At 43.0% G+C, this 26,667-nt stretch overlaps 1 protein-coding gene across 3 annotated transcripts in view; it reads right to left on the bottom strand.

The window, feature by feature from the left end:
• PTPRB (protein tyrosine phosphatase receptor type B) overlaps positions 1 to 26,667 on the bottom strand; it is a 65,391-nt gene that overhangs the window by 36,394 nt on the left and 2,330 nt on the right. The window contains exons 3-8 of one of the 3 annotated variants that reach the window (XM_075427690.1): positions 18,517 to 18,755; positions 13,003 to 13,279; positions 5,651 to 5,929; positions 5,042 to 5,299; positions 3,190 to 3,453; positions 514 to 783 (exon numbers count right to left, since the gene is read on the bottom strand). In XM_075427690.1, the coding sequence (XP_075283805.1) occupies positions 514 to 783; positions 3,190 to 3,453; positions 5,042 to 5,299; positions 5,651 to 5,929; positions 13,003 to 13,279; positions 18,517 to 18,755 (1,587 nt within the window). Of the gene's footprint in view, positions 1 to 513; positions 784 to 3,189; positions 3,454 to 5,041; positions 5,300 to 5,650; positions 5,930 to 13,002; positions 13,280 to 13,438; positions 13,825 to 18,516; positions 18,756 to 26,667 lie in introns of those variants that run through there. The other 2 variants (XM_075427693.1, XM_075427691.1) reach the window with 2 other exon arrangements.

The raw sequence follows: 26,667 nt of genomic DNA, 5'->3' as shown, positions 1-26,667 counted from the left end.
ATGGATTTCCTTTGAAAGGCTGACTTGAAGAGACTAACCCCATCTTCTTTCTGGCGCACAGGAACAAGGACTGGAATGTTACGGAACAGCCACACTAACATACACCTCAGCCAGCTTTGGTTAACACCGCCGATATTCTTTATGCAGCCTGGCAAGGAAACCAGTTTGCCACTGAAGATACTGATGAACAATACAGGAAGCTCTGTATTGCTCTCTCTAAGAACTATATAGGGTGCCTACAATCAGCTACAAAATATAACAGTGAAACACTGTACAGGTAGTGTAGTCATGACAGAACGGTGATATAATTACCAAAACTTTCACAAAAATAACCCTGGAAGTTTTCACAGAACTGCTGAAAATAATTATTTCTGTTGTTTATGAAGGAGCTCCTTTTTATTGTATTAATAGCAAAATTCATCTGTGGATTCCCAAATACTCTTTCTTTCTCACTGTCCACTGAGGCCAGCTGAACGTTTTGCACTTTGACACTTCCCGGACAAGCAAGCTGACCTGTTCTCCCCGTGCAGCTAGTCTTGCTCTGCAAATTGCCACTCTCCACGACAACGTCCACGCTGTACTGCCTCCCCGGGACAAGGCCAACACCATGGACGAGGTACTCCGTGGTGTCCTTCTCGAGGGTGGCATTGAGCAGCAGGGCCGAGCGGTTCCACAGCAGCAGGCGGTACCTGTCCCAGTCTCCCGCAGGGGGCAGCCAGTTCACCCGCAAAGACCTCAGCCAGCCACCACCACCAGCCTTCAGCTCGGAAACTTTCTGGGGAACTGAAATACACAGATTCAGAGAGTAGTTCTGAAGTGGGGTATTTCTGGTAACTGCACGCTGGCAAAACCTGTCTCGCAGAACAGCTATTGTAGAAGTACAGGGATCAGTTAGAGCAACAGGAGGTATCTCGTTACACAGGTTGGCTATTCATTTTAAAGATAATTTTTACTCTTCCCCACACAAACCACTCACTTTTTCACTGTTGGTTTCTGACATCAGAAATGGGGAACCCTTCTTAGGGCAGGCAAAATCTCCCCCATGCATTTCTCGGATGCATATCATAGTTTTCAGTTAGCTTCCCAGCTTTTTCCTGGACATATGTTCACTTAGAAAGTGTCAACCAATTTGTCAACGCTAAGGCCAAAACTTCAACTGCTATGGGCCAGATTCTGGTATCAGCAGCAGAAATCTAGTCCCTTCCAGCTGTAAGGCACCGAGGTTCAAATTGAGATTCATTAAAGGAGCCACTCTGTCCTGTCCTCCACTTCAAGGGTCCTGAATTTACATGTTCAACCTTCCTGCCCTACTGTTGCAGGTCACACTGGACCACAGAAGATTTTCTGATTTTCATAGAACAATCAAATATTAGCCACACACCAAGCAGAGACTGGAAGAGAGATGCAGACCCTTAGGTTAGGATATCTATAGCTCAGTGTTAAGATATCCAGAGATCAGTGTTGAAGTCCTGAGACCATCAGCAAGTATTAACTCTAAACTACAAACCTAGAATCATGCTCTCATGTTTTCTCTGGCTTAGTCAATATTTAATTGCTCAGTACCTAGCAAAGGACAGAGCTTTCTACCAGCACCACAAAATACTTACCATTTTCACTTCCCACAGGCATAGCTGGGTATCAAACCTAGATGTCCCACATGCCAGTGAATATGGGAGATGTGTTTCATTTGCTGAGTGAGTGGATAAAAGCATGGTGTTTTGTTAGGAAGCACGGATGTACTTGCATCATAACAAATAAAGTTCAGCCTTGTCAGACTGGCTGGACATCATTACACTCTAACGATACAAAGCTTCAGTCTCTGATACGTCCATACTCCTTGCCACAACATTCCACATCAGGTTCTGCTGCCATAGGCACCCTCTCAATACACAGTAATGTAAATTACGTTCTTGGGCACCCGGCTCGCTCTGGGAGTTACAGAGGGATCCTAGGAGACTAACCCCTTCAGCATCTGTAGACAACTCCAAATCTATCTCTTGGCCACAAAGCTTCTGCTGAAGTGACTCTGTTTTCAAAGCTCTTGATATCTATGGAAAAGTTAAGGGAAGGAGTTGCACATGATAAGCATCCTTGGAAATGGGACTTTTAGATTCACAACTTTGAAAGCACTGGGTCTCAGTCACAAATCTGGGGATCAGTGGTTTGAGTGAGGGCCTGAAGCTCTCCTTTCAGATGGAAGTGGTAATTTTAAAGGTCTTCAGTGGTAGGCTAGACAAACAAAAAAAGACATGCATGTAACCAGTCCAGCTTTGTACTTACTGGACATGAAAGGCTTTTCAGGTCTCTTCCAGCCTGCACTGAGAATGGGGTAGCATATCTAGCAGCTTGATATGTCAAGGATGTGCCTTTCACATGAGATGTTTAGTTGTAGATGACAAATATTCTCTAAGACAAATACTCTGCGCTCTCTCACACATACATCTTCTACTTTTTGGCTTCAAGTCTACTAATAATTTATACATGTATTCTTCACCCACTTCTATTTTTTTTCCCATCTAAATTCTGCCTGGGCTAGGCTGGTGTGGAGAAGATGGCACACCTTTGTGGCCAGTAATGCTGTGGGAGAAATAAGCCAGGATTTTTCAGGTTCAGAACTCATACAAGAGATACCTGAAACAAAATTATACATCTGAATGAAGATAAACAAAACATAACTCAGCTCTACCCAGGCTGCCACATCTTCCTGAATCCATGCTGCTAGTAGTAAAGCAAGCTGAGACCTGATCTTTTCCTATTTGTACATTTGTGTCTGGAGCATGAAATAATATTAGACCTTGCAAAATTACTTAAAAAGCCATTAAGAATTTGACTACATGTAGACTTCCCCATAACATAAGTCATTTTATATACTATGCTGAGTTGAATCCAATAAAACAAAGTTGGTCAGAAGTGGAGTAATGTAGACCAGTTTTGTAACAGACTCACCCAACTATAAGGTCCACAAGGCATTATCGTTTCCTGCTCCCAGGCTATGCTGTAGCTGCTTTTGGCTGCCAGATTAACTGTTGCCAGAAAGTCAGGAAGGGGTACTCCCGGAACAATATTGTGCTTTTTATCTTATTTTGCCTGGAATCCAAACCATTTTGTCTTCTACAATGATTTTCTACAAGGCCAGTGTAGGCAAAAATAGCATTGGTTACCATGTTCTCACTAAAGCAGAATACTTACATGTCCTGCCAGTCGCCATCCGATCAGTAAACAGTTCACCACTCACTGTGCGGGCAGTAACCTGATAAAGACGTCCTGGAGTTAGCTTGTCAAAGAGAGTCTCTGTGACTGGTGGCTGCAGAGTTTTGACTTCTTTAACTGCTCCAAGATGAGACAGAGTGATATTATAGAAATTGAGGTTTCCTGAAGGTCTACTCCACTTAACTTTTAAAGCGTCTAAGCTGTCGTCATTTGTCACTGTCAAATCTAAGACTCCAGCTGGGGCTAAAAAAAGAAAGTAAGAAAGAGAATAAAATACATCCACCACAGAACGTATAAGACCTGCTGTCTCCAAACTGCTATAGTTAAGTTTTGCGTGGTTGTATGAGTGTTACTGTTTAGAGCAGGGCAGCAATAAATCAGGTGGCACATGCTCTCTATTAACATACATGGAATATGAATGATTGTGCCTGAACAGTGAAAGGGCAAAGCGTGGCCACAGTGAAACTGAACGCAGCCCTGTTTAAGACACTCTGCTGCTGAGAGTGACACCTCTTACTATGACTTCTCTTGTTTCACAGAACAGAAAAATCTGTTAGCCATGTCTACACTCACCTAGTCATTTTGGCTATAAAACAGACCATGCACATGCTCTAAGAAAAATGACGTCTGCATACATTTTGGTAGAATAAACGTTACAGCACCATTGCAGCTATGCCTGATTTACACCTGTGTAGAAACGCTTGGAATCAAACTCATTTATTCAAATGCTCCACCAAAAGCAAAGCATAGCCACCTCCAATATCTTCATTTCTCAGGATGGGACACACTAGGTACTGAAATGGAGAACCATGCTGCAAGCTAGATGGAGTGCTTTTATGTTTGGAGAAAACCTGTGAGATTTAAAATGTTTGCACCCCTCAACAGGAAGAAATAAAAAATTCTGAATAAATAAAATGAAACAAGAGTATAATCCCCAAAACAGCCAGTGCTAGGTGACAACAGCACTCATATGTGTGTCCTAGACATCACAATATCGTTCACTTAATATTAAATTATGTTTACATGGTGAGATTCCTGTAGGAGAAACTGCACCTTATGTTTGCCAGAAATGAACGAAAGCAAAGGCATGACCTTGTTTTTGCTTACATGAGGGTTTTAACCATTGGACTCTAGTAGGATATCATCTTATCTTTCTATGACCACACAACTCTATTCTGAAAAATCTTCCTGAAAAAAAAAAATTCATTTCTAAAACTCTGGTTCTGTGAATCAACACTTCTCTGTCAAAAAAAACCAAAACAAAACCCAACTTTCAGTTTTAAAGTTCTTAACCTGCTCTAAATTTTTTTTTCACTTCCAGAAAGCAGCTATTTTGCAATGCAGAGAAAAAAAGACATGGAAAATATTTTTTTGCAAAAATCACAAGTTCTACACCTTCCATTCAGCTAAGAATCATGGAGCTAATGTCCTTAACACTGTGAAATAACCAGACTATCCACAGCTTCAATTCACTGATGAAGTCAGGTGAACCTCTTTCACAGATATGAGGTGATACTTTACATGTTTAATGGAGCTGCCTACATTAAGCAGAGCAGCTAATTTAGCTGCAGATACCCTAAAAGCTAATTTAGCTGCTAATGGCTGCAATGGTAACTTAGGGAACCAAATAAGCTTATGGTGTCCCTAACTCCCTCTATAGCCTTTGGGGAGAAATATCTGCGAAGGATAATTCAGACACTGAAGTCTGGGAATAGACACGAATATACACGAATCGAACATGAATCATTTATTATTCTGAAATATGTCCTGTAATATCATTAGATTATGGCCTTAGCTTCTTATGCTATTGTGACAAATTCTGAAATCATACCTGTCCTGACAGTTTGAAAACTGCTGCTCTCCAATTCTGCAGCCTGGGTTATGACAGAGAGGTTATATAGGTGGCCTGCTGTAAGTCCTGAAAAAGTGTAGGAGGTCAGAGGATCTTCTTGGTGAATCTCATGAACTACTACACGATTATCCAGTAGCACCAGCTTGTAACGATCTACGTGCCCAGAGGCAGGAGACCATGAAGCATGGATAGTGTCTGTCTTGACACTGACCTGAATATTTTTCACAGGGGATGGCACTGTTGGAATAAAAATCACATGCTTAAGGCCTAATGGTTATCTCCACAATTTCAGCAACTTTGAACATATGCACTTTTGAAATACGTTGAGTTTTTTTAGAGTTAGTGAAAACCCAACCCCAAATTTATTTCCAAATACATCATAACAGCATGCCTCCATTCTTAGCAAACAACTCTTTATGTTAGCCAGAGATTCATGTTTTGTTTATTTCTACATATAATCAATAGATACTTACATATATACAGCTTGCCAGGTAGAAGAATGCTATATATTTGTTAATTTCAAAATGCAGAACTGCAAAATACTGTAAGTGGTTCTATTTAAATGAACTACAGTAAAAGAAGTCCTACCAGTAGATCCACTTATGTGAAGTTCTGTGGTATTCTTGTTTCCAGCAACTGCACTAAGGACAATGTTGTATTTATTCCCAGGGATGAGACTGGAAAAAGTGTTTTCCATTTTTGAAATTCTTCCTGGTATGGATACTTCTTGTATCTTTTTATTATTGTGATCCAATAATACTAGGTTATACAAGTCCACCTTTCCTGAGGAAGGATCCCACTGAACCTGTAAGCTTGTGAGGGTAGTTTTTGCCTTATTAATTTCAAATCGAGGTGGTGGTAAGGGATCTGTAGTTAAAAAAAAAACAAACAGAAAACATAAACTAGTATTTCTTGCATTGGCATTGTCTGAAGTTTTACACCGCAGCACAAAAAACCCTTCCAAAACTCTCCCTTTACCACCATCATGCTGCCAGCACTTTTCAAAAAGTCTTTTGCTTTACATTTACAAACATAGTATCACTGAAACCTGCCTACAAGAGAGTCCCATGGAATTCAACTTGTGTATAGGTGTACACACTCACTCACGCACACACATGTAGAAAAACACCTCCAGTTGTGGATGTTTATAATGTGCTTGGATATCTGGTGATAGTAAAACTGTGACAACTTTAATAAGAAACAGCAAACATGAAAAATTCAGCAAATTGAACTCAATACCTCAGTGTAAGGTAGCTTTATAGATACAATAGTATCAGTGGCTTTCGTTTCCTAGCATCCACGCTAAACACTTTACCACTGATGGGCATGAGCATTTATATAATTTTAAGGGCAACAATCTTCTGGTTTTAGTATTAACTTCAACCACTTCCAACAGATTCCAACAGAATATGCTTCTGTTCTGTTGTAGCATTTTTCATATAAATTTAAAAAACCCAGAACAGTACATTGGATAAACTTTTAGGAACTATATTGAATTGGGATTTTTTCCTCTGAGAAACTCTCAGGGTTTATTATATTGTTTATTAAGGAGCTCTCAAGTAAGATCACCTGTAAAACACAGTAACTCTAAAGGGATGGCAAACATCAACCAAAACAAAAGACTCTGGTTGCTCATATTCTCCAGGTGTGTTTCATCACTCACAAGACTTCATGCAAATCAAAAGAAACCTATTACATGTTCAGGTACTAAGGTATCGACATTCATGTCTCCCAATAAGGTTAAGCAATTGCAAATTAAAAAGGTATCGTAAAACAACCCCAAGTAGCAAAATCAAGCATTCACAAGTTGGGGAGTTAAAGAATAAAGGTTTCCCAATAATTTAACAGCTAAATTTGGCTTCCATATGAGTACACTCTGTGCTGCTCCTGCCTAGCATCAGACAGGGAGTGTGCATCAAGGCTGAGAATTGACATCTCCTTATGAACACTGCCTTAAACACAGAAAAAAAGACCGTTTCTCTAATGCAGTCATTGCTGCCTGGTTTCCTGAACAAGGCAGACGAAAGAGTGTGACATCACATAATTAAAAACTGCACTGAAAAGGCTGAAAGGACAAAGTTGAACCTACTCCCACACTATGACCACAGCAGTTGGACTATCACAGGGCTAATAGCCTTTAAGCTATTTCTTCTTCAAAGCCTGGATGGTGCAGAGGGTTTAATTGTTTCCTACAAAAGCTCTGCTAAGAACATACGCGTGACAGGTTTCGGTGGTATGCTGTCAGTCAAGCATATTAGGAATTTCAACGGAATATCTCCCTCCTTGGAGACATTCAAAAGCTGTCTGGACATGGTACTGGGCAACTGGCTCCAGGTAGCCCTGCTTGAGCAGGAGGCTTGGACCAGATGTCCTCCAGAGGTGCCTTCCAACCTCAAGCAGCCTGTGACTCTGTGACTGTGAAAAATACCATGTCCCTCTGAACCCAGATCTCTGCTTAAATTCAGATTACTGCTTTGGTCCATGCAGATGCTAGTGCTCTTCAGAAAAGGAGATGAAAATTAAATTAACAAAATCAATAAACAAAAATAACTACATTCTTTTCTTGACCTTTTTCTTCAAGGTCAAACTAACTCTGCTTAAATCTGAAAAGAAGAAAAAAACAACTAAAATTCAAACTCAAGTCAAAGACCAAGCACATCAAGCTTCAAGCCAAATAGTTTAAACTTCATCCAGTTACAGCAATTGAGACAGGAGGTTTTAATGAAAAGTGTCAGGAAATCTTAACAATAGGCTTGCCTACCAGCTCCACCTATTATACACACTAAGGCACTAAAGACTATTATGCTGGCAAAAGTGAATAGTGGGGGTATAAACTTGTTCCTTGAAGGCAATTGTTCTAATCAGAAAGGTCAAACTTTGGGAGTCACAAATAAATTCCAGCACTATATATGGTCAGATGCACAGACAGCTGAAAAAGTTTTCATTTGACTGATATCAAGAGAACAGTTATAATAACTGTCAAGAAGTTTAACTCTCTCTAACAAAGTTGGAGACTTTGTTGACTGCTCGTTAGTCCTGCAAAAGTAATCAACATCGTAATCCGCATTTGCCAAATTCTACAAAAGAAGACACCTCTGACATTTTTAGAAGCGCTTTTACTGTCCTGGGCAATCTGTCTTCTAAGGTACATTAGCAAAGAAAAGAGTTGCGTGCCTAGAAGGTGAAGTTCAGAAATTCAGACTTTATCTAATCTATCTGGTCCAGAAAACAAAACACTCAGTGCTTTGTACATCCGCTAGAACAAAGGAACAATGAGATTGGGAAGTGCCTGGGCTGAAAGAGCCCTGGATGGAAACAAACACTTAAAAAGCCATTTACATTGTTATACAAGTTTCTGCTGGCAACGATACAACACTGATATATCACAGAAATGAAATATTTTCACAAAGGTATTTTTATACCATTTGATACTATATGAACTCATGTCTCCTGGTCTACAAAGCAGTCTTCCAGGAGACTTAATGTTGTTTGAATTACATTGCACGTCCATTTTCACTTTTGTGTGCATAGCTGCTATAGATGCATTTTATAGAAATGATAGATATGGTTACATCCAATCCCATTGACGTGACTCCCAAATACAGCCTGTAAGCACAGAAACAGCCCTGTCTTCTGCAGGAGGAAAAAAAAAACATAACTCAGAGATACGAGCCCAGAACTGAGGAACGGGGAATTCCTGACTTCCAGTCTCAGCCATCTTCCTACCAAATCATCCAGCGTTTTCCTAGTTTTCCCTTTTCATAAAACAGTAACATACCTCACAAAGACTTTTCTGAAGATTGAGTAAAGAATGTTGATTTCATTGTCCTTATTAAGTACAAATATTAATTTCTTTGGGATGATAGACATCTTAGAAAATCCTTACAACAGGCTACATGGTGATTTATACTCTTCTTGTACTCTGCCTTTTGAGACAATGATCATAACCATTATGTGATTATGGATTATAGCACTATAGAGACTATAGTTGGAGCCATGTCACAGTAGTTGTTCCTATAGACAGATAATAAATCAGATTTGTCCTAAACAATCTGAAATTTACAGGAGTGAACACATGGCCGAGCCATGCTTCTGGCATTTTCAAAGTTACATATTACAATAGAAAAATAACAGACTGTCTCTTAGAAGGTGGGATTTTTAACCTCTTTTCATTCAAATATTTAGCAATTTTTCTGACAAAAAATATTTACTTTTAGTTCTCTCAGTACAGGTGTCTTCGATTAACAAAATATATCACTACAATATTTTTGTAGAAAACAATGCTGAAAACGGCATTTATAAGTCTGTTTTAGAAGATATACTTGAAAGCAAGGGAACTGCCAGGTTGCTTTTCCTGGCTCTCAAGACCAGTATTTCACATCTGAATCTCAGAATTGAATTTAATAAATTTAACTGTAATTCACAATCTGTTCATATACTATTGTTTTTAACTAGAATTTTAATTAAACACCTAGTCATTCACTGAAAACACATTACAGAAATACTCAGTTACGCCGGTGCACAGACATTTGGAGAATTAAGAACTTGAAAAGTACTTTATCTGTGATCAAGAAAGACACAACCATACCATCTTTTGTCATAGAGTAGCTCTCAGTCACAGAAATAATTTTACTGAGAACAAAGCAGATAACCTGAAAAGACCGATAGGTGCATGTGTTGTCCCAACTTTACAATGATGTCGAGCATGCTGACTAGTTCTATGGTTTTATGTGCTGTTTTAAGTATATATATACAAAAACCACAACAAATTATAATTATTAATGTGAAATAAATATACAGACTTCTGTCTACTAACATGTGTAATCTCGGGTTTGCAGTGGAAAATTTATCTGCAGCTCAGAGCTGATAAATGCTGCTATCAGCTTCTTCTTCATTTCCTATTCTACCAAAATAGCACAACCGCCAACACTGTATGTGCGTCCGCACGCCTGTGCATACCTGGCTTATACAGTGCATATGTGATTGTATTTTCCATCGTTTTGGAGGACCTATTTCAGTTTTGCTCTAGAGGATTAAATACTTGCCATTTTCAACTGACAACCCATGGATCAAAATTTCTTGATTAAAGTGACTCCACCTTAGTGGACTAGTGCGGATTATTGTACCAGTATTCTCCACATTATTAGATTTCAGATCTATGCATCCACAAGTGAAATAGAAGCTGCTTCTTTACTCAAAAGATTCACCAAGGGTCTGGTGTTACTTCAGAGTTTTTGCCGTCTTGGTGAGCTGCACACTTATTCTATTGGAATATTAAACTTGCAAACAAGATAGACTTATCTCATTGTCACAACGATGATTTTAATGTGAAATCAAATACTCGAAAGGTCAAATTAAGTTACAGATTTGGTCCTCTCCAAGCCTCCACATTAGAGCTGCAACTACGGTACACATTACTGATTGCTTTCACCTTAAGTCCTTAGTCAGAACAGATCACACTCAAAATTTAACGAAATATTTTAGATTTTCTGGGCTTAGTTACTCCAGAACTTTGCATAAGGAAGATGATGAAGACTGAACTCGTAACAGGAATAAGCACATGAAAATTTTAACGGGACTGAATATGAGCAAAAAGTTAAAGCTTCTGAACTAAGTATATAAATGAATCTGCAACTTTCCCTGCATACATTTACTGTTCAAAATCTCATTTTGCAAAAGTAAACACATGAGATGGGATTCCTCTCACTTCAGCCATCTAAACTTCAGGTGCCTGGTTTAACCTAGGCTCCTTTTATACTCAGTGGAGAAAGGGAGAAAGCTGGGCACCTCCAAAGGACAGCTTACCCATCCTTCTTCGACAAAAAGCTCAGGAAGGGAACCTCACTGAGTACCAAGGTCAGACACGATATTTTTAGATGGCCCATGGTAGCTCAGTTCCGTTAACATTCAAATCAGTGGGAATTTTGTTTACAATATGGCTGAAAATCTTGCTCATATTTCCATATTCACAGGATAGTTTCCAGGAACACATGGCTATGGACATTCAGGCTCAGCAGATCGTAAAACAAAACTACTGACATCAAGTTACAACGCAACAGGTGAAGAAGAGCTTCCAAAAAAATGGTTTAAAAGGCTGCCCCTAGTGGAAACACACAGAGGAATAATCTCCCCTCTTTCTGCGCTGAAATGCATGCTATTGACAGTACAACATAGATTGTTGAGGGGCATAACAAACCCTGTATCTTTAGAAAAAAATAAAATGGAAAATTTTGGAGCTACTTGCGTATTTTGAACACCATCAAACAATGCAACTGATGTGACTGAACCAAGAGAAGCAAGGAACCATGGAGTAAACTGAGTAGCTGTCTTTGCAGCAAACCTCCATGGCTCCTCTATTCTTATTTCACACTTTGGACTGATCTCTGCTATCCAAAATTCAAGCATATGCCTCACTTCAACTATGGTCCACTAATTTGCAGTATTTCATTCAAACTTTAATCAGTGCTTTCACTCTAATGTCAGCTACATAATATGACTATACTCAGCAGTTAGTTCCAATCACTTTTATCATCTTACAGTCTTGCAAAATCTATTTACAGATAAAAAAGCCATAAATGACATACACAAACTACTGTCTAAATGATTATTCATTAATCAAAATGCAGTCTAAAGTGGTATCTTTTTCTCTGCTTCTACGCAAGTGTCCAATAAAAGATCTCTACTATGCAGCAACAATGGTGATTTATATCTGTCACTCTGATAACGGTTGAATTGTTCTTTCCATTTTCAAATTACAAGTCATCAGTATTAAAAAAGGTTCACATGATGCATGACACAGATTTAAATCACTGTCTGAGCAGAAACCGTCACTCGTTTTCACCAAGTGACATGACTTGTGCTTACCGTATACCTATCATGCCAGCAGACTTGTCACTAGACTTTGTTTAACTTGAGTTACCAAGGCAAATTAATGGAGGGTATTCAGTGCATTTGTATCGTTGATGCAGGGAGAAGGGTCTGACAGTAAACGATGTCTCTGAACTGCTAATTATTAAGTATTTGGCTGCTGAAATCTTCAATACTAATACTGCAAAGTACCTCTCAGAAACTAACGCTTCAGCAGCAAATCAGGGAGGCATTTAATGACGGATGGATCTCATTTAAGACATCTCTGTTCTGAGTCTTGTGTTACCACCAGTAAGAGGCTGGACAACACTACATTTCATCATCTTTAAAAAAAACACGAATATAGATAGAAACAGTCCAGCTCTGTCACTGCAGCCGGTGGCTCTACACCATTCATTGCTTCATGGCTGAGTTGCTCACATGCACACACAAACACACACAAGGAAAGGGGGTTTTCCTTGGCAGCACTCTGGAAGGCTGCCCGAACATTTTTACAGCCAGTTACAGCTGGGACACTGCAAGTGCTCTGCACAGAACTGCCCATCGTAACACTGGTTATATTCAAGGAAAGCGCACAAGCGAGAAGTTTCAGCCTTACTTTCTGACTTTTAGACTCTGATTAGAGAAAATGAACGGCGCAGAACCGGCCTGAAACAGTAAGCTATCTTTGAGCAGGGTCTATCGGCCATGAAATAGATTGTACTTTAAACACAGCAAATAAGCTGTCGCCTGAGGATCCATGAAGCCAACAGGTCTGCATGAGCACAAAGCGTGTCACGGCTACCAATTCCCGCAGCATTCTGCCGGATGGCAGGCTAAGGGAGCCAGCAGCGCGCTCCCAGCCCTGACCTCGGCCCCGCACAGCACCTCCTGCCCCCCAGCCCGCTGCGTTAACCTTCGGCAGCGGCCGCTTCTGGCAGCAAGGCAGAGAAACCGCAAGCGCGGCACAGCCCCAGTCAGCAGCAGCTGTAAAGGCATCGCCCTCCTCCTCTCACGGCCGGCCGAAGCAAGCGGACGGGAAGGAAAGAGCCCGGCGCCCCTCCCCGAGCACCTGCCGTGCCCCCGGCCCGTACCTGTCTGCAGGGAGACGTTGAGGGCCTCCCCGGCGGCGAGTGGCTCGATGCGAAGGTGGTACCAGGTCCCGGCCTCCAGGCCCCGCAGGGTGCAGCCGTAGGAGCCGTTGCCTGCGGGGGCGGGCTGGCAGCCGGCCGCCTCCCCGTCCTCGGAGCGCCCGGCCAGGCTGAAGTTGCAGGCGCGGCCCGCGGCGGCCCACCGCAGCCGGACGCTCTGCCCGGCGACGCGCCGCTCCGTCAAGTTGGCTCTGCATCCCGCCGCCTCCCCCGGCGCGGCCTGCGGAGAGCGGGGGGAAGCGCTGAAGGGACCCCCCGGGCTCAAGCCGCAACCCGCTGGGCCGGTGCGGGGCGAACCCGCCCGTGACGCCCCCCCAACCCCCAACCCCAGGGCTCGGCTGGGACCGGCGAGGCGCGACCCCGCACCCCGCCCGCTCACCTTGGTCAGGGCCAACGCCGTCCACAGGGCGAATCCCGCTCCATAGCTGAGCATCGCCGGCAGCTTTTAACCCCGAAAACCCTCGCGGGGAGGGGGAGAGGGGAAGGGAGGCGGCGGGGTGGGTGCGGGGTTTGGGGGGGGGGGGGAGGGGAGTGATGGAGAAGCGAAGTGGCCGCGGCGGGCCCCGGGGGCCCCCCGCTCCCCGGCCAGGCTCCGAGCGGCCGGCCGCCGAGCCCTCCGCCGGGCCGCCCGCTTGCTGCATGCGCTCGGGGCTGCCCCGGCCGCCTCGCCGCCTCCCTGTCACCGGGGTGGGGAGGGGTGGGGGGCTGCCCGCCCGCGGCTGAGGAGGAGCGGGGAGGAGGCGGGGGAGGCGGCCGCCGCTTCCCACGCTGCCATTCTGACCCGGGCTGACTCCGCCGGAGCTTTTCCCGCCGACTTCCGCAATCAAGAGGCGATTTCCTCGCGTCTCGCTGCGGGGGGCCAAGCCCCGGGACCCGCCGCCGCCCCCCGCGCCCGCCCTTCAGGGGGCGCGGGGGGCGGCGGCGGGCGGCGGGTCCCGGGGTGCCACCCCTCGCTCCGTGTGGGTCCCACCTTCCTCCCGGCTCCTCTCCCACCCCACCTCCCTTCCTTCCTCACCGCTTCCTCCCCGCGTCGGCTTTCCCCCGGGGCTTCTCTCCCCGCTCTCCTCCTGGCTCTCAGGGCCCCTCGGCCTCTCAGGCCGCGCCGTTGGTGGCGGGCGGCAGCACTCCCGCCTCACGCCGGCTGCGCCTCACTCGACGCCGCCTCGCTTCACCTCACGGCTGCCTCGCCTCGTGCCCGCCGTGCCCTGTGTGCCCCCTGCTCCTCAAGCCTGCCATCCCCTCATGGCCACCTCGCCTCACACCTGCCTTACTTCATGGCCGCCTCGCCTCACGTGCTGCTTGTGCCTGCTACCACTCACACCTGCCGCATCTCCTGGCCCACCCTCCTCTCGGCCTCAGCCATCACTAAACCACCATTCCAGCTCCCGTGTCCCAACCACTGACGTTTTTAGCAGTTAGTCGCAGACCACCAAGGCCTCCGTCCCCTCCCCGACCCTGCGGCACTGCGACCGGAGGCATTGCGGCAAGGGGACTGCCGGCAGAGCCCGACGCCGAGCTGCTGCCCGCAGCCCCGCGCACCGGCAGAGGAGCCCGCGGCCAACTTATCTCAGCTTTTTGTTTTGTTCCCCATCGACTTGTGTCCTTGAAAGAATCCCTGCCCATGTCCCCTGAATAACTCCCAAGCTAAAATTACACACGCCACGGAAAACAACAAAGTCTCCCTGTTTTCTGACTGCACCGAACAAGCTGCGTGCAGCCTCAGATGGGCTGCAGCCGCGGCACAGCTCTCTGTTTCTGCCATGTGTGCCCATTGCCTACTTATTTAGGTTTCAGCTCCTTACAACTCACCTGTATGTGTATGTGGGGTGGGGTGTGGGAGAAGAAACATAGCCAGAAGCATTTTGGACTTTCAGATGCTGAAACAGACAAAAACCTAGCAGCCATGGTGTAAATTTCAGATTGCATAAAGGGGGAGGAATTTCACATTTACTTTCTTCAGTGGGAATGGCACTTTTCTGCATTTTTCTGTACTGTATGATGCACGTGAGATTTTAACTTCTAAAGTAGCACCTCAAGCAAATTGAACACTGTCTCTGTTTTGCTTTTGCCCCATTTTAGGGAGAAAAAGGGTGCTAGGGTTTCCAAATGTTAGCCTGACTTTTTGAAGAGCTGCTGCTGTAGGATTTTTGTGGGCATCAGCCTGTCAAACAAATGTCTGAAAAACCTTGGCTCTCGTTATTCTGTTCAGAAACCGAAGGTTTGAGCACTTAAGGTGGTATCCATGCCTAGGGAAACTTCATCTGTCCCAGTGGAGCTCCATGCCTGGTCCTAGGGACACAGCATGCAAAGTGTTAGGCTTTACTCTGCAAAGCTCGAGATGATTAACAACTTTATGAACATCACCTTAAGTGATGACATAAATATGTGTTGATTATTATGCCTTTCTCAAGCCCATTGCAGAACAAGATCTCCCTTGGAAGAGATGGTTTACGTACTTCAGGCAAAAGGAAGGACCATGCCCCAAAAAGCTGGTACATCCATAACCACTGATGGAAAATACAAGGTGTGTGTGTGTTAGACCTAAACTGGGAATGAAATGACATAGGTGTCTTGTAATCAGTTCAAGGTGAGAGAGTTTTACAGTGTAAATTCATCTTTAAATGATCGTGCTTTTTGGACCTAATGGCATAAGCCACACTAATATATTTCCAGCACTGGAGAAGAGCCAATCTGAAGGCTTATCGGGATGTTTGGATTACTTCAAACCCCTCTCTGAAAAAGACAATATTCAGAGTAACCTACCTTTTCTTGGGAAGTGGAGCTCACTTTGTAAGGATTTTGGAAAACATCCTTTATCTGAATTTTCAGGGAAGATATAATTCGGATACGTGGGTGTAAGTTAGTTAAGTAGATGTAATGTGTGAAAGGACAAAAAGAAACCCAATAGTGCAAACTTATAAAATTCAGGAAAGAAATTGAACCTGCCACAAGTAACATTTAAAGACTCTTGGAAATGTCTGTCTGTCTCTTCCAGCTAACAGAAGATAACGTGTGGAGAAAAGGGATGTTGCTCCTTCTCAGCAGTGCCCATGATTTAGAAATTCCTGCTCTATTACTCTTGCTATTGTAAAATCTTTAAAACCACCTTTTTGTATTAGTAGGAAAGTACTCGTTTATTAAGGGTTTTGAGACTTCTTTCTGTACGTTAGCCAGCACAAAGCGGCTGCAAGGGTAAGGTCTGACACAGATGTCTATGCCATCCTTCTTTGGTAGCAATAGGTTACACAGAATAGCCAACATAAGACGAATAATTATTTCCAGAATGATATTGAATAAAAGGGCTTTTAGCAAATCAGCAGTCACACAGCCTTTAACACTTACCGATCTGTGTGGCAAGCCAAGAAACTAATTAAAAAAGAAAAAAAAAAAAGAACTGGAAGTGAGTTTTGGGAGTGGCCGGATATGTCTCTAATAGCAGGCTCCACAATCCCTTTCAGACACTTTCCCAAGGTTTCCTGACTTTTTTTTTAAACACCAACCTCTGTCTCTCTAATCAAGAGGAAATGGGCTTTGCACAGCTTTTGTCATGATTGAAAGTGCAAGCTGCAGTTTTACTTGAAATCCAAGGCTGCTCTAAACCAAACATTTTGTTCAATTGAAGTGTCACCATTGTCCCCCCCAGCAAATGGGTACTGCGCACTGTCAAATAACATCAAGGCTTTACTTCTACAAACAAGAGGGCCCAGCCTGGGCAAATGCAGTTCATAGCAGGTAATGTCTCCCTAACAGCAATACTTAGCGCTTACTTGGTCTATGTGTTTTCAAAGTGTCATGTTAAATCTGCTTAATCCTTTAAACGTTCCTGCTAGCTTGACAAAAATGTTTTTAACTCCACTCTAAAGACAGGAAATCAGAGATGGAGGCCAAAGATTTTAAGTTTGTGTGTCTAAATTGGTGTATCTAGATTCAAATGTCCAGACCCAGCTGGAGGCTCTAAGGGACAGATATTAATGAATATGTTTTTTATGGATCTGTTTAGAGTGCATATCATCAGAATTCTGGTTTGAAAGCTTTGACCTAAGCAACTTGCTCAGTGCAAATCGTCTGAATCAGGAGCTGAACTGGGGTAGGAACACAAGAGGCAGTAGCTTCAGTTCAAATGGTGCCATTTCTCTAGCACTGGTGAGATTATTTAGCAGGAGTGATGGAGGCAGTTTGGTAATGCCCGATTATGTAGGACATTTCCATTTGAAGGAGACCAGTATTCTGTGCAGGAGGTAGGCATATGGACAGAGAGCACAGGGAAATAAGCTCAGCCTGCCTGCACCAAGCCAGAATAATCAAATTTTAAAAGAACTGTCACCATCAGCTATGGAATGGGGTGCAGTGTATCCATCACTGGCTCAGTCCCTTTCCATAAACCTTTGAGTTGGTTATTTTGGTCAGCATAGTCCTGGGTGACACCACTTCTCCTTTCTCCCTGTCTCTAGTGATCTCCATATCAGATTGTACAGATTGTTCTGTCCACAGCCTCTCCAAATACAAAACACATTTTTTAGTCTTATCCACAGAAACACTGACACCCAAAGTAGTAATGGAAGCAGCATATTTGCCTGCCCCAACACACTGAGTGCAGTGTGGTCTCCTGGAGAAGAAACCACAGGGAATTCTGGGATTTTCAGTTCTAAACTGCTGTGTGTTGGTAGTGATACAGTGACCAACAATGTCCCGCATGATTTAGCTCCAACTGCCCGTGCATGTTTTGCCAATGGAGATTCCAGATTTGCTCTCCAGTTACTTAACTGTGCCTTGCAGAAATGGAAGACTGGAAACCGATGTGGAGGTACTGAATGCCCACCATTAGCTCCTTCTATGGATGGGGCTGGCACCCCTGTTCCCCTCCTCTGCCACGGCTCTTGTGGTTGGACAGAGCCGGGATCAAGTAGCAGCTGTGTGTCTCCACTCTGCCTATCAGTCAGTAGATAAGCTCACCAGGGTCAAGGCCAGGTTTCCTTGTAAGGCAAGTTAAAGCATTCAGAAACCACGCATGTAATATTAGGACTCAATTATCCTAAACAACGTTACAAAACATTCTGTGATTCCTAGAGGGTAATTAAAACTAGACTCCAACAAACTGATGGCAGAGCCAAAGTTACTGAGAGCAGATACCCGGGCTCCTGTGGCTCCTGCCACATCCATCAGCTTTCTGTTTCTCCTCACGTATCCTGAGCATTTCCCTCGAGCTTGGAGATTTTCCCCATGCATTGTGCACACCAGGATTGTGCTGTACAGAAGAGGCAGAGTTTTTCTGCAGCTGTTCTTCTAGCAAAGGGCGCTATCAGCATGAAAAAAGCACCCCATCAAATTAAAGAACAAAGCTTAGTCCTGTAGCTGTTTTTTTTTTTTTGTCTGTGAAACATCCACCTGTAATAGCTATCAGGCTCCACAGAGTGGAGCAGGCTTAATAAAAATCAATCAATAACTCTTCTGTCTTACCTCTTCTGTAGTGCTGGAGTATTGAAGAGTAGTTGTTGGAATCCAGACTTTCTCTGTTACTGCAGATTTCAAGTCAAAGTAGACATTTTCAATGAGATTTTTACTGAAGTGTTCAGTCACATTTCTGACAAACATCTCTGTGCTACTCTTCAGCAGACTTTCAGGCCTAGAGGTAACAGCATTTAAAGGAGGGGGTGTAGTTCTAGTGCCCTGTACAGAAGTGTCTGCATCTTGGAGATCTAAGACAAATAAAGGAAAATAATTAATCAGCTCTACATTTTTATAAACAATTCTTTAGATGACAATACATGTGGCTGATGTGACTTCTAAGTAGTTTAAGTGCACCTGCAAGTTCTATAGTTCTTAGTTTTCAGTGCAAATGTATTTTGCTTCAATACCAAAGTCAGTGCAAGCCAAAAGCAGAAAAAAATTAATTTCCCTGAATGTTCATGCCATTCATTTTAAATACAGTCCATCAATGATTCTGAAGTGAACAGAAAGGTTGTACTTTGTTGTTAGCAGCACAACGTCTTCACTTGTAGCTTTTTCACTAGCTTGAGTCTATGAAACAGCCCCCGCCCCCCTTTGTAAGTACATAGGCCAGATTCTCATCTTCCTTTTTTTGGTGCAAGTTCAAAATATAGCTTTGTTCAAGCCAATTTTTCAAGATAATTTCTTGAAGATATTTTTTTTGTTCAAGGTATTTGTTCAAGATAAGTTCCTTGTGCCCACATGGGACATTCCTCTTGCATTTTTAAATCAGTCCCATGCAGAGACCATGCTAACCCCTGACTGCTCTCTTCCCAAGGTTCAGATAACAACTGTATCAGTTAACTGAAGTGTCTGCAAATATAATGGTGGATTTGCTTTTTTAGTCACGTATCCTTCAGAGAATGCCAAAGTTGCAATTAGAGCGCAGGAAAGATTTTACTACACATTTTTCCTCCACATTTTCATGGCTCTTCCTCCCCATTGGTATGTATTTAATATCCTTTCTTTGTGGCTGTGGGGCCAGGGTTCAAGCTGTGGTGGCCTCTACATCTGGTAGCATGGCATTTCAGCTAAGCGATTGGAATTACTCACTGGCCCCTTCTCACAAAAAACTGCCCTGCCATTGCTGGAGCACAGCTCGTGTGCATTGGCTCAACGCCCAAGACACTTTGTCTGTCCTTGAACTGGGGTCTCCAGCATGACAGAACCTTGTTTTGCTGCTGAGCCACTGGGCTGGTTGCCATTTATAACAATTTTAGCTCACAAACCCTCTGAAAAAAAATGTAATGACTGGGTTAAATTGCAGCAGAAGCTTCCAAATGTAATTACTTGGTGTGCAATTACGATGTCTTAGCAGGCCAATGTGTGATTACCTCTTACCCGAAGGACGAGTGGGTGAGCTTCCGTGAAGTCAACATGATGGGTTTTTTTGTATATGTGTAAATATATATGCTAACAAGTTTATATAAGGAAACTTGCAGTGCTCTAACATGCATCCAGAAATAAAAGTGAGATTGTAAGCCCTTGTAAGAGATATTTTCATGCACGTGTCTCCTGTGCTTGACAGCAGAGTGCGTTCACCTGGTATGCAGTTTTGGATCCTCTTGAAGAGGATTGATTTGCTGGAACGGGTTCGTACCCGGATTAAATGTTTCCCCTCCTTTTCTCTAACTATGCTGCTCTGGGAACAAAAATCTCCAAGTGTCTATTTAATCACAAAATAATGTTGATCAAATATTTTTCCAAATCAAGGCACTAGAAACAATACTACAAATCTAATTCTGCTCTCTCTTCTACCTGTGTGAAGTGTGTCATCGAACCCTTAGGTCTGGTCCAACACTGCGCGGTCATCCTCATGCTGCTGCGTTTGCAGAATCCCCTGCAGCGTGCCTGTGGTGCAGAGTCCGCTGTGGTCCTACGTCACATACCTTCATGGCCCCCACCAAAAGGACAGGGAAGAGCTAGGCAGGGGCAGCCCTGTGCTCAAGCTGTTGTCAGCTGCTGAAATAAACCCATTAGCTGACACGAGTCCAGACTTAGTCTAAATTCCATGTCAGTCAGTCTTCCTGGGGATCTCCTATTAGCCAGGGGGCTCTGAAAGTCTGTGGTAGGCGACTAGAAATGCTAGCCCCAAGGACTTGGAAAGAGTTAGGCCTGCTGGTTCTGTGCCTCCGAGTTCAGCAGGGAGTAGAACTTACTGATAGAAAGACAGCTAAAAAAAAAGTACATCTGAGTGGTCAGCAGCTGCTTAGAAAAAAAGGCCACTCAATTGGGTTCCTAAATATAGATTTACACACGCAACTTAATAAAGGTATTAAAAAAAAATCTTGGCTTTATTTACAGACAAATAGCAGTGATTCCAACAGGAAGACGTTTGCGTTCCACTGTAACTGTGCTTTAGGAAAGCTGCTGCTCCATAGAAGGGAAGCTGGTGCTGCCAGCAACATTTATGGGACTCAGCAGCAGGGGGATAACCGCACTCCTGGTGCAGGAGCTGAGGGGAGAGCTTGAGCCTCCTGGAAGCTAAATGCTTGGTCCTCAGAAAAGTTCCACCAGCCCAAGGAGGTACCACGAACAAGCACTTGATCGCTGCACGACCCAGCTCCTCTTGTTAAGCTCGGGGCTACCTTGGGTTTACAGCTAAAGGACCTTTCCCAGCAAAGACTGACAACAGTCGCTTACCTGTAACCTATGGGTGGAAATGGCTTGTGCATAGCACTATGACATAGTGGAACTTCAGATATACATACCAGCACTTTCCATGTATGCTACATTGGATTGACTGATAGGGTTCATATCTGCCCTCACTTCAAGAAAATCAGGATCCAGGTTTATATACTCTTTCTAAGAAAAGTCACTGTGCTCCTAGCATAAGGAGCCTCATAAGCTTCTTCAGTAGCGTGCACTTATGAAAGAAAACTGCATGCTATAAGACCCAAGCCAACAGATTTCTACACAACTGGAGTTCCAAATTTTTAAACCAGAAAAAACTCACCTCCCGTCTGGACCTCAGCAAAGTACACAGAGATCTCAACAGTGGGGTTTTTTCAGAAGTGTTTAGCATTGTTCTAGCAGTCTCTTTGGAAATCAGTCATAAAACTGTTCATGGGAACAGAACTTCAGCACTGACACTGATGTTGATTGCTAGTGGCTGAATGATATACAGTGTGTGAACATACCATTGTAATCATCAGTAGCACACCCAGGAGAAATTATGACATTCTGACTAAGCGCGTGTTTCATCCATGGGGCGTACTGCAGACGGCATCCATCTGCACAGCAGCCGGCCGCTTACAAGGAAAGGAAATCCATACGTTTTGCATGTATGGTGAGCATGAGCACTGACTAGTTGCCAAGCACTGAGGACCCTACAGTCGTGCCTTCAGACTCCGATGAGCCGGCATGGTGCGGCTTTCTGAATAGCTTGCATTGTACCAATCTGCCTGCCCTATAAAGCACAGTTTCAGAAAACTAAGGCTGAACTGCTAGTGAAATATAAACGAATCAGAAGTCTATTGCATAAGAAAAATACTCCATAAGACTGCATCTAACTCGCTGACAGCAAGACTTGAAACTAGAAGGGGTTGTTTTAAGATCTCTGTATGTGCAGGACAAAATTAATTGTATTTTTAGCCATCTAACTACTTGTAAATAGACTTCAAGAATAAAGTCGCTATTTAAAAAACATACTTCAGATTTCTATTGCAAGAAGGAGTGTGACAGAAGAACAAAATCTGCTACATGTCCTTGATTTCCCATTCAATGTAGACCTTTTAAAACCTGAAAAATCTATGCTACTTGTGAAATTTTTACCTTCTTTATCTGAACTGTTGTAGAAGTTAGCGATGCTTGTATCTCACGTCAGAGAGGTCAAATACCTCCAGACTCCAGTCTAATCCTGAGCTGCTCATTTGCTTGCTTGTTTTTGAGATGCTGAAGTAGCCACTTAAAGGCTCTTTCAGCACCAGTGGTAGCAGAACATCCCAGATAACTATGGTGATAACACCACAGCCTTGTCAGCCCTGTTTCTGACACTCTGAACAGCCCCAGCTCAACCTGACATGGATTTTTGTTACTGAAAAGTGTCAAGACTCCACTAACTCCATAGATTACACCTCTACTGAAGAGAGCTCAGAAAGGTGCCTACTGTGTAGACACCTAGGACTCGGCTCAGTTACCTAACCATAGTTGCCTAGTGCAATCTGAACTGCCCTAGGGCATCTGAGACATCTGCTCAGGGGTCTCATAGCACCTGTGGGAGACCTATGACTTTCTGGGTAGGCAGTCAGGGGTTGGGTAGGATATCCTGGAGCATCTCAAATGGCAAAAAGCACCTATGTTGAGACAACTGAAATAAACTCTTCCTTCAGACACCTACATTTAGGCACCTAGAAGCTGAAGCTAACTCCAGCTTCTACACAGACATCTATACAAAATAAAGGGAGAGAATGTAATCATGAATATTACCACTATATTTTTCTGGAATTGGCACCTTTGTTAGCACTTGCAACAGAGGATGGAATAGTAAATCAGGACTTGCCATTCTCCTGGTTCCTCTGGGAAGATGTTCGTATCATTCCATTTTTTCCCTATGAAAGTAGCTGAGCTGATTTTGTTCTATACTCTGCTCTGCGGTTCATTGAGACTTTGAAAATTTGCAAATACCGAAGACCTAGGCTACACTGCAGATTTTTCCATTTCTTTTTAAAAAATGTAAAAACACATTTATCTTTGAGCTTCTGTCAGTATGCTCTTGGATTGTGTCCAAGGTCTTGTAATTATGTCCAAGGATGCGGCTCTGATGCCTTTCTTTTTCCAGGTGGAGCTGAGCAAAAGTGGTCATTTCTTTTACGTACAAAATCCTATAAAATAATAATTCAGGGAGATAAAAATGGGTTTGAGTGAATGTTTTTTAGGAAAAAAAGTTCTTGATCAACTCAAAGGTGGAATTAAATTATTGATACTCACTGTTCTAATTTATCCTGGAGAAATTTCTAAAGGCTACATGCATAAAAGTCTAATCAGTTGTGAACCTATGGATGGATTGTTGTGGTCATTACAAACACTACAAGTGTGGAAAAATTAAAGCCCAGAGATATTAACATGCTTGCAAAAATGGGTAAGAGTTGCTGCCTTTTCTGTGCTTCTGCCATCTTTCTTTAGTGCTCTTCCACCTTCCCAAGAGTGCCAAGAAGACACTCGTGTCTTTCCTTACCATGTTCTCCAGCTGTTACTGCTGCTCCAGCGGTTTGGAGCGTGCTCTGTTTGTGCACTGCCTCGGTCTCTTCTACCCTCTACCTCACCCACTGAAGTGTCAGCAGTGGGATGTGAAGTCAGTAAGCTCGGGTTCTAGTATGAAGCAGGCAAACTGAAAATTGGAAATGGGAAAGAGAGAAGCCCACGTGAAAGAGAAGATACAGGGGCAGAAATGGGAGTGAAAAAGGGGGAAGAACTGTGGAGGCAGGCTTTGGCTCATACATAGTATCTGATATTTTGTCTGTTTTAGACTGAAAAAAAAACCCCAAGAGACACGAAGATGTATTTGTTATTTGAATTCTTTGTCCAACTTGTTTTACATCTTTGTAGACCCCCCCCTATGGTTCTTAAGTACTTGGCACATAACTGTAAGTTATATAACCATTCTCCTCCACAAAATCAGCTGCTCTTTCGAATAAGGCTTTGTCCTGATATCCACAGTTCTAGGGTTTTTTTTTTCCAGCTACAATTCCTTCAGATGATGTCCCTACTATGCATGATATTGTAGAAGAGAAATGCGATTCAGAGCATTGTATTACAAAACAGTTCATGTCACCTTCTGCACCCGCGCTGCTCTGCAGGCTGTGTGAGAGTCTCTGGATCTCAGTGAACAACTGCAGCACACAGCCTGGACTTGTGTCTCCCTGTTTGAAGACATTCTCCACTTAATGAATAATTTTTGGTCTGCAGTGGTTTTGAGGTTTGTTGGTAATATTCGAGGTGCCACATAGCAATGTCTAATTGGATATTTTACTGAAACTAACCTACCTGCAATAAAAGAAGCTTGTAAGAATTGCTCACACAACTCATAAGTGACATCAGTGTTAATGTGTCAGCATTAGCAGTGCTCTCGGTGCTTTCCAGACATATAAGAGGAGACAGGAGGGGTGTTCTGCAATTGTTATTTGCAAGCAAAAAGTTTTGCTCTTTTCCATCATCCTGTCTTCTACCCCTTCAGCTCCCCCATGTTTTCCGTCTAGCTGTTTCCATTCCTGTCCCTTCTCTTGGATCCTGGGCTTAGAGAAGCTCTGACCCCAACAGAAGGCCTGAGCATTATAGCGAATACTCCCCTCTGCCCAGAATCTCCTCATTAGTTTGAAGTCTCACTGTCTCAGGGCAGAGGAGATAGATTGATACCTCGTGGCCCTTCTTCATGTTAGCTGTTTCAGCTAGAGGCCAGATTCAAACATGGGTTTGTGGAAGCAGGACTGTCTGCTGTTAGATTGAAAGTGACCTCTGACTGAACAGGGGTGGGATACATATTTAAACTGATCCTGGTTTCCACAAAGAGTCATTTAGGTCAGGATTGTAGCAAAAAAATGTACATCCAACACACCTCAGATGGCTGATTTGAAATCCAAATCCAGGCTCTGACTTTCCTCAGGCTTAGAAAAATCGTGCTTGGCATTTGAGTTAGGTCCAGAACAAAAGGTAGTTGTAGTTCTTGGATTTGGATCTTGTACTGAGCCGGGCTGATAAGATGTTTGGGATGCAATTCAGTGAGATACTCCTTTGCCAAAATATAACTATTTTTTTGAGTACTATGAAAACAAAGGGTAAATTATATCAAAATATGGTGTTAGTCAGGAGTAAAAAAACTTGCAGCCATTTCAGTTCCAAAGACTTTGCTCAGTTTTTACTATCCTGGCTAAATACAGATTGAATATGTTATTTTAGGCTGATCCATTGCTGCTTTCACTGAAAGTAGACAGATGTTCTTGGAAGACTAATTTTACGCATTCAGCGTATTTTGACATCCATATGGATGTCAAGACCAGCACTGTGGGCATTAGATTTTGTTCTTGTAGTACTTATTATCATTACCATTATTTGAAAAAGTAATCTCTTTGCACTACATCAACTCTTCATGAGTTTCTTGTATACCTGGAATTCTTAGTTAGGTATTGAGGATCATAATGTACTGTTGATTTCTCAGCAGATCTTCCCAGAGCTGTCAAAAAGGAGATAACTGACACAGTGAGACTCTTAAAGTGGATCTACAGTCCTGTCTATGGAGATAATTTCAGGAAAATTAAGGTAAATTCCTTAAAGGACTGAGCACAGTAAATAGATGAGAAGGTGCTTTAATACCCCAGGACAATTGTCTTTCTCGGTATTCATTGGTATTACGTTTCTTCTCCTCTGAGGATGATTAAGTGAAGGATGTAAGGTTACTCTAACTCTGTTAGGCCCCACTTCATCCAAATGTCTAAAGAAAATAATACTCCTTGTGTACCTCATCTCAACTTTTCATGGTGTCTTTGAATAAGCAAGCCATGCTCACCCTGTACACAGGACTTCAAATGATTTGCCTTTTTAATATCTAAAATATATGGTAGTGCTGGAATAGCATCTTGGCCAGTTTTCCATTCCCTCATTCTGCAAGCTGTTCTTTCAAATCTCCACTCAGGTGAGTAGTCCTGCTACTGTGAGTAGAGTTTTGCAAGTGCAAATTTGCTGAAAAAAATTATACCATGCATTACAGTGAATGGGAGAGTAGAACAGTTAGAAAGAGCAAGGATTTGTTTTCAGCATTCTAAAAACTTGGCCATATGCAAAAGTAATGGGTCATAAAACATTTTTTTTTAGTCCTGTGAAGACAAGAATAAATTGTGCATTCCATAATAAAAGCTTAACTCTGCAGGTTGTTCTTATCTAACATGAAGAACTGCTGAATAGTGTGCAAGAAGAATGACAACAGGATTGTCAGGAAGGACTGACAACAGGACATCAAGGAAAATATTATTAAGCAGTATTCAAACTGTTCTACCTTCTGTTTTGCTATGGATGTAGAAACACATAACCGCACAGGTATATCAACACATCTGTAAGTATGTGCACAAACCCATGCATCTCAAAGTGCTATTGCAAGAATTTCTGAGATTTGTGATTCAGTTCATTATT

This window comes from Opisthocomus hoazin, chromosome 8 (assembly GCF_030867145.1).
Source record: "Opisthocomus hoazin isolate bOpiHoa1 chromosome 8, bOpiHoa1.hap1, whole genome shotgun sequence".
In the NCBI taxonomy this organism is placed as follows: Eukaryota; Metazoa; Chordata; class Aves; order Opisthocomiformes; family Opisthocomidae; genus Opisthocomus; species Opisthocomus hoazin.
The sequence above is the reverse complement of the archived record's forward strand: the minus strand, read 5'-3'. Positions and strand labels throughout refer to the sequence as shown.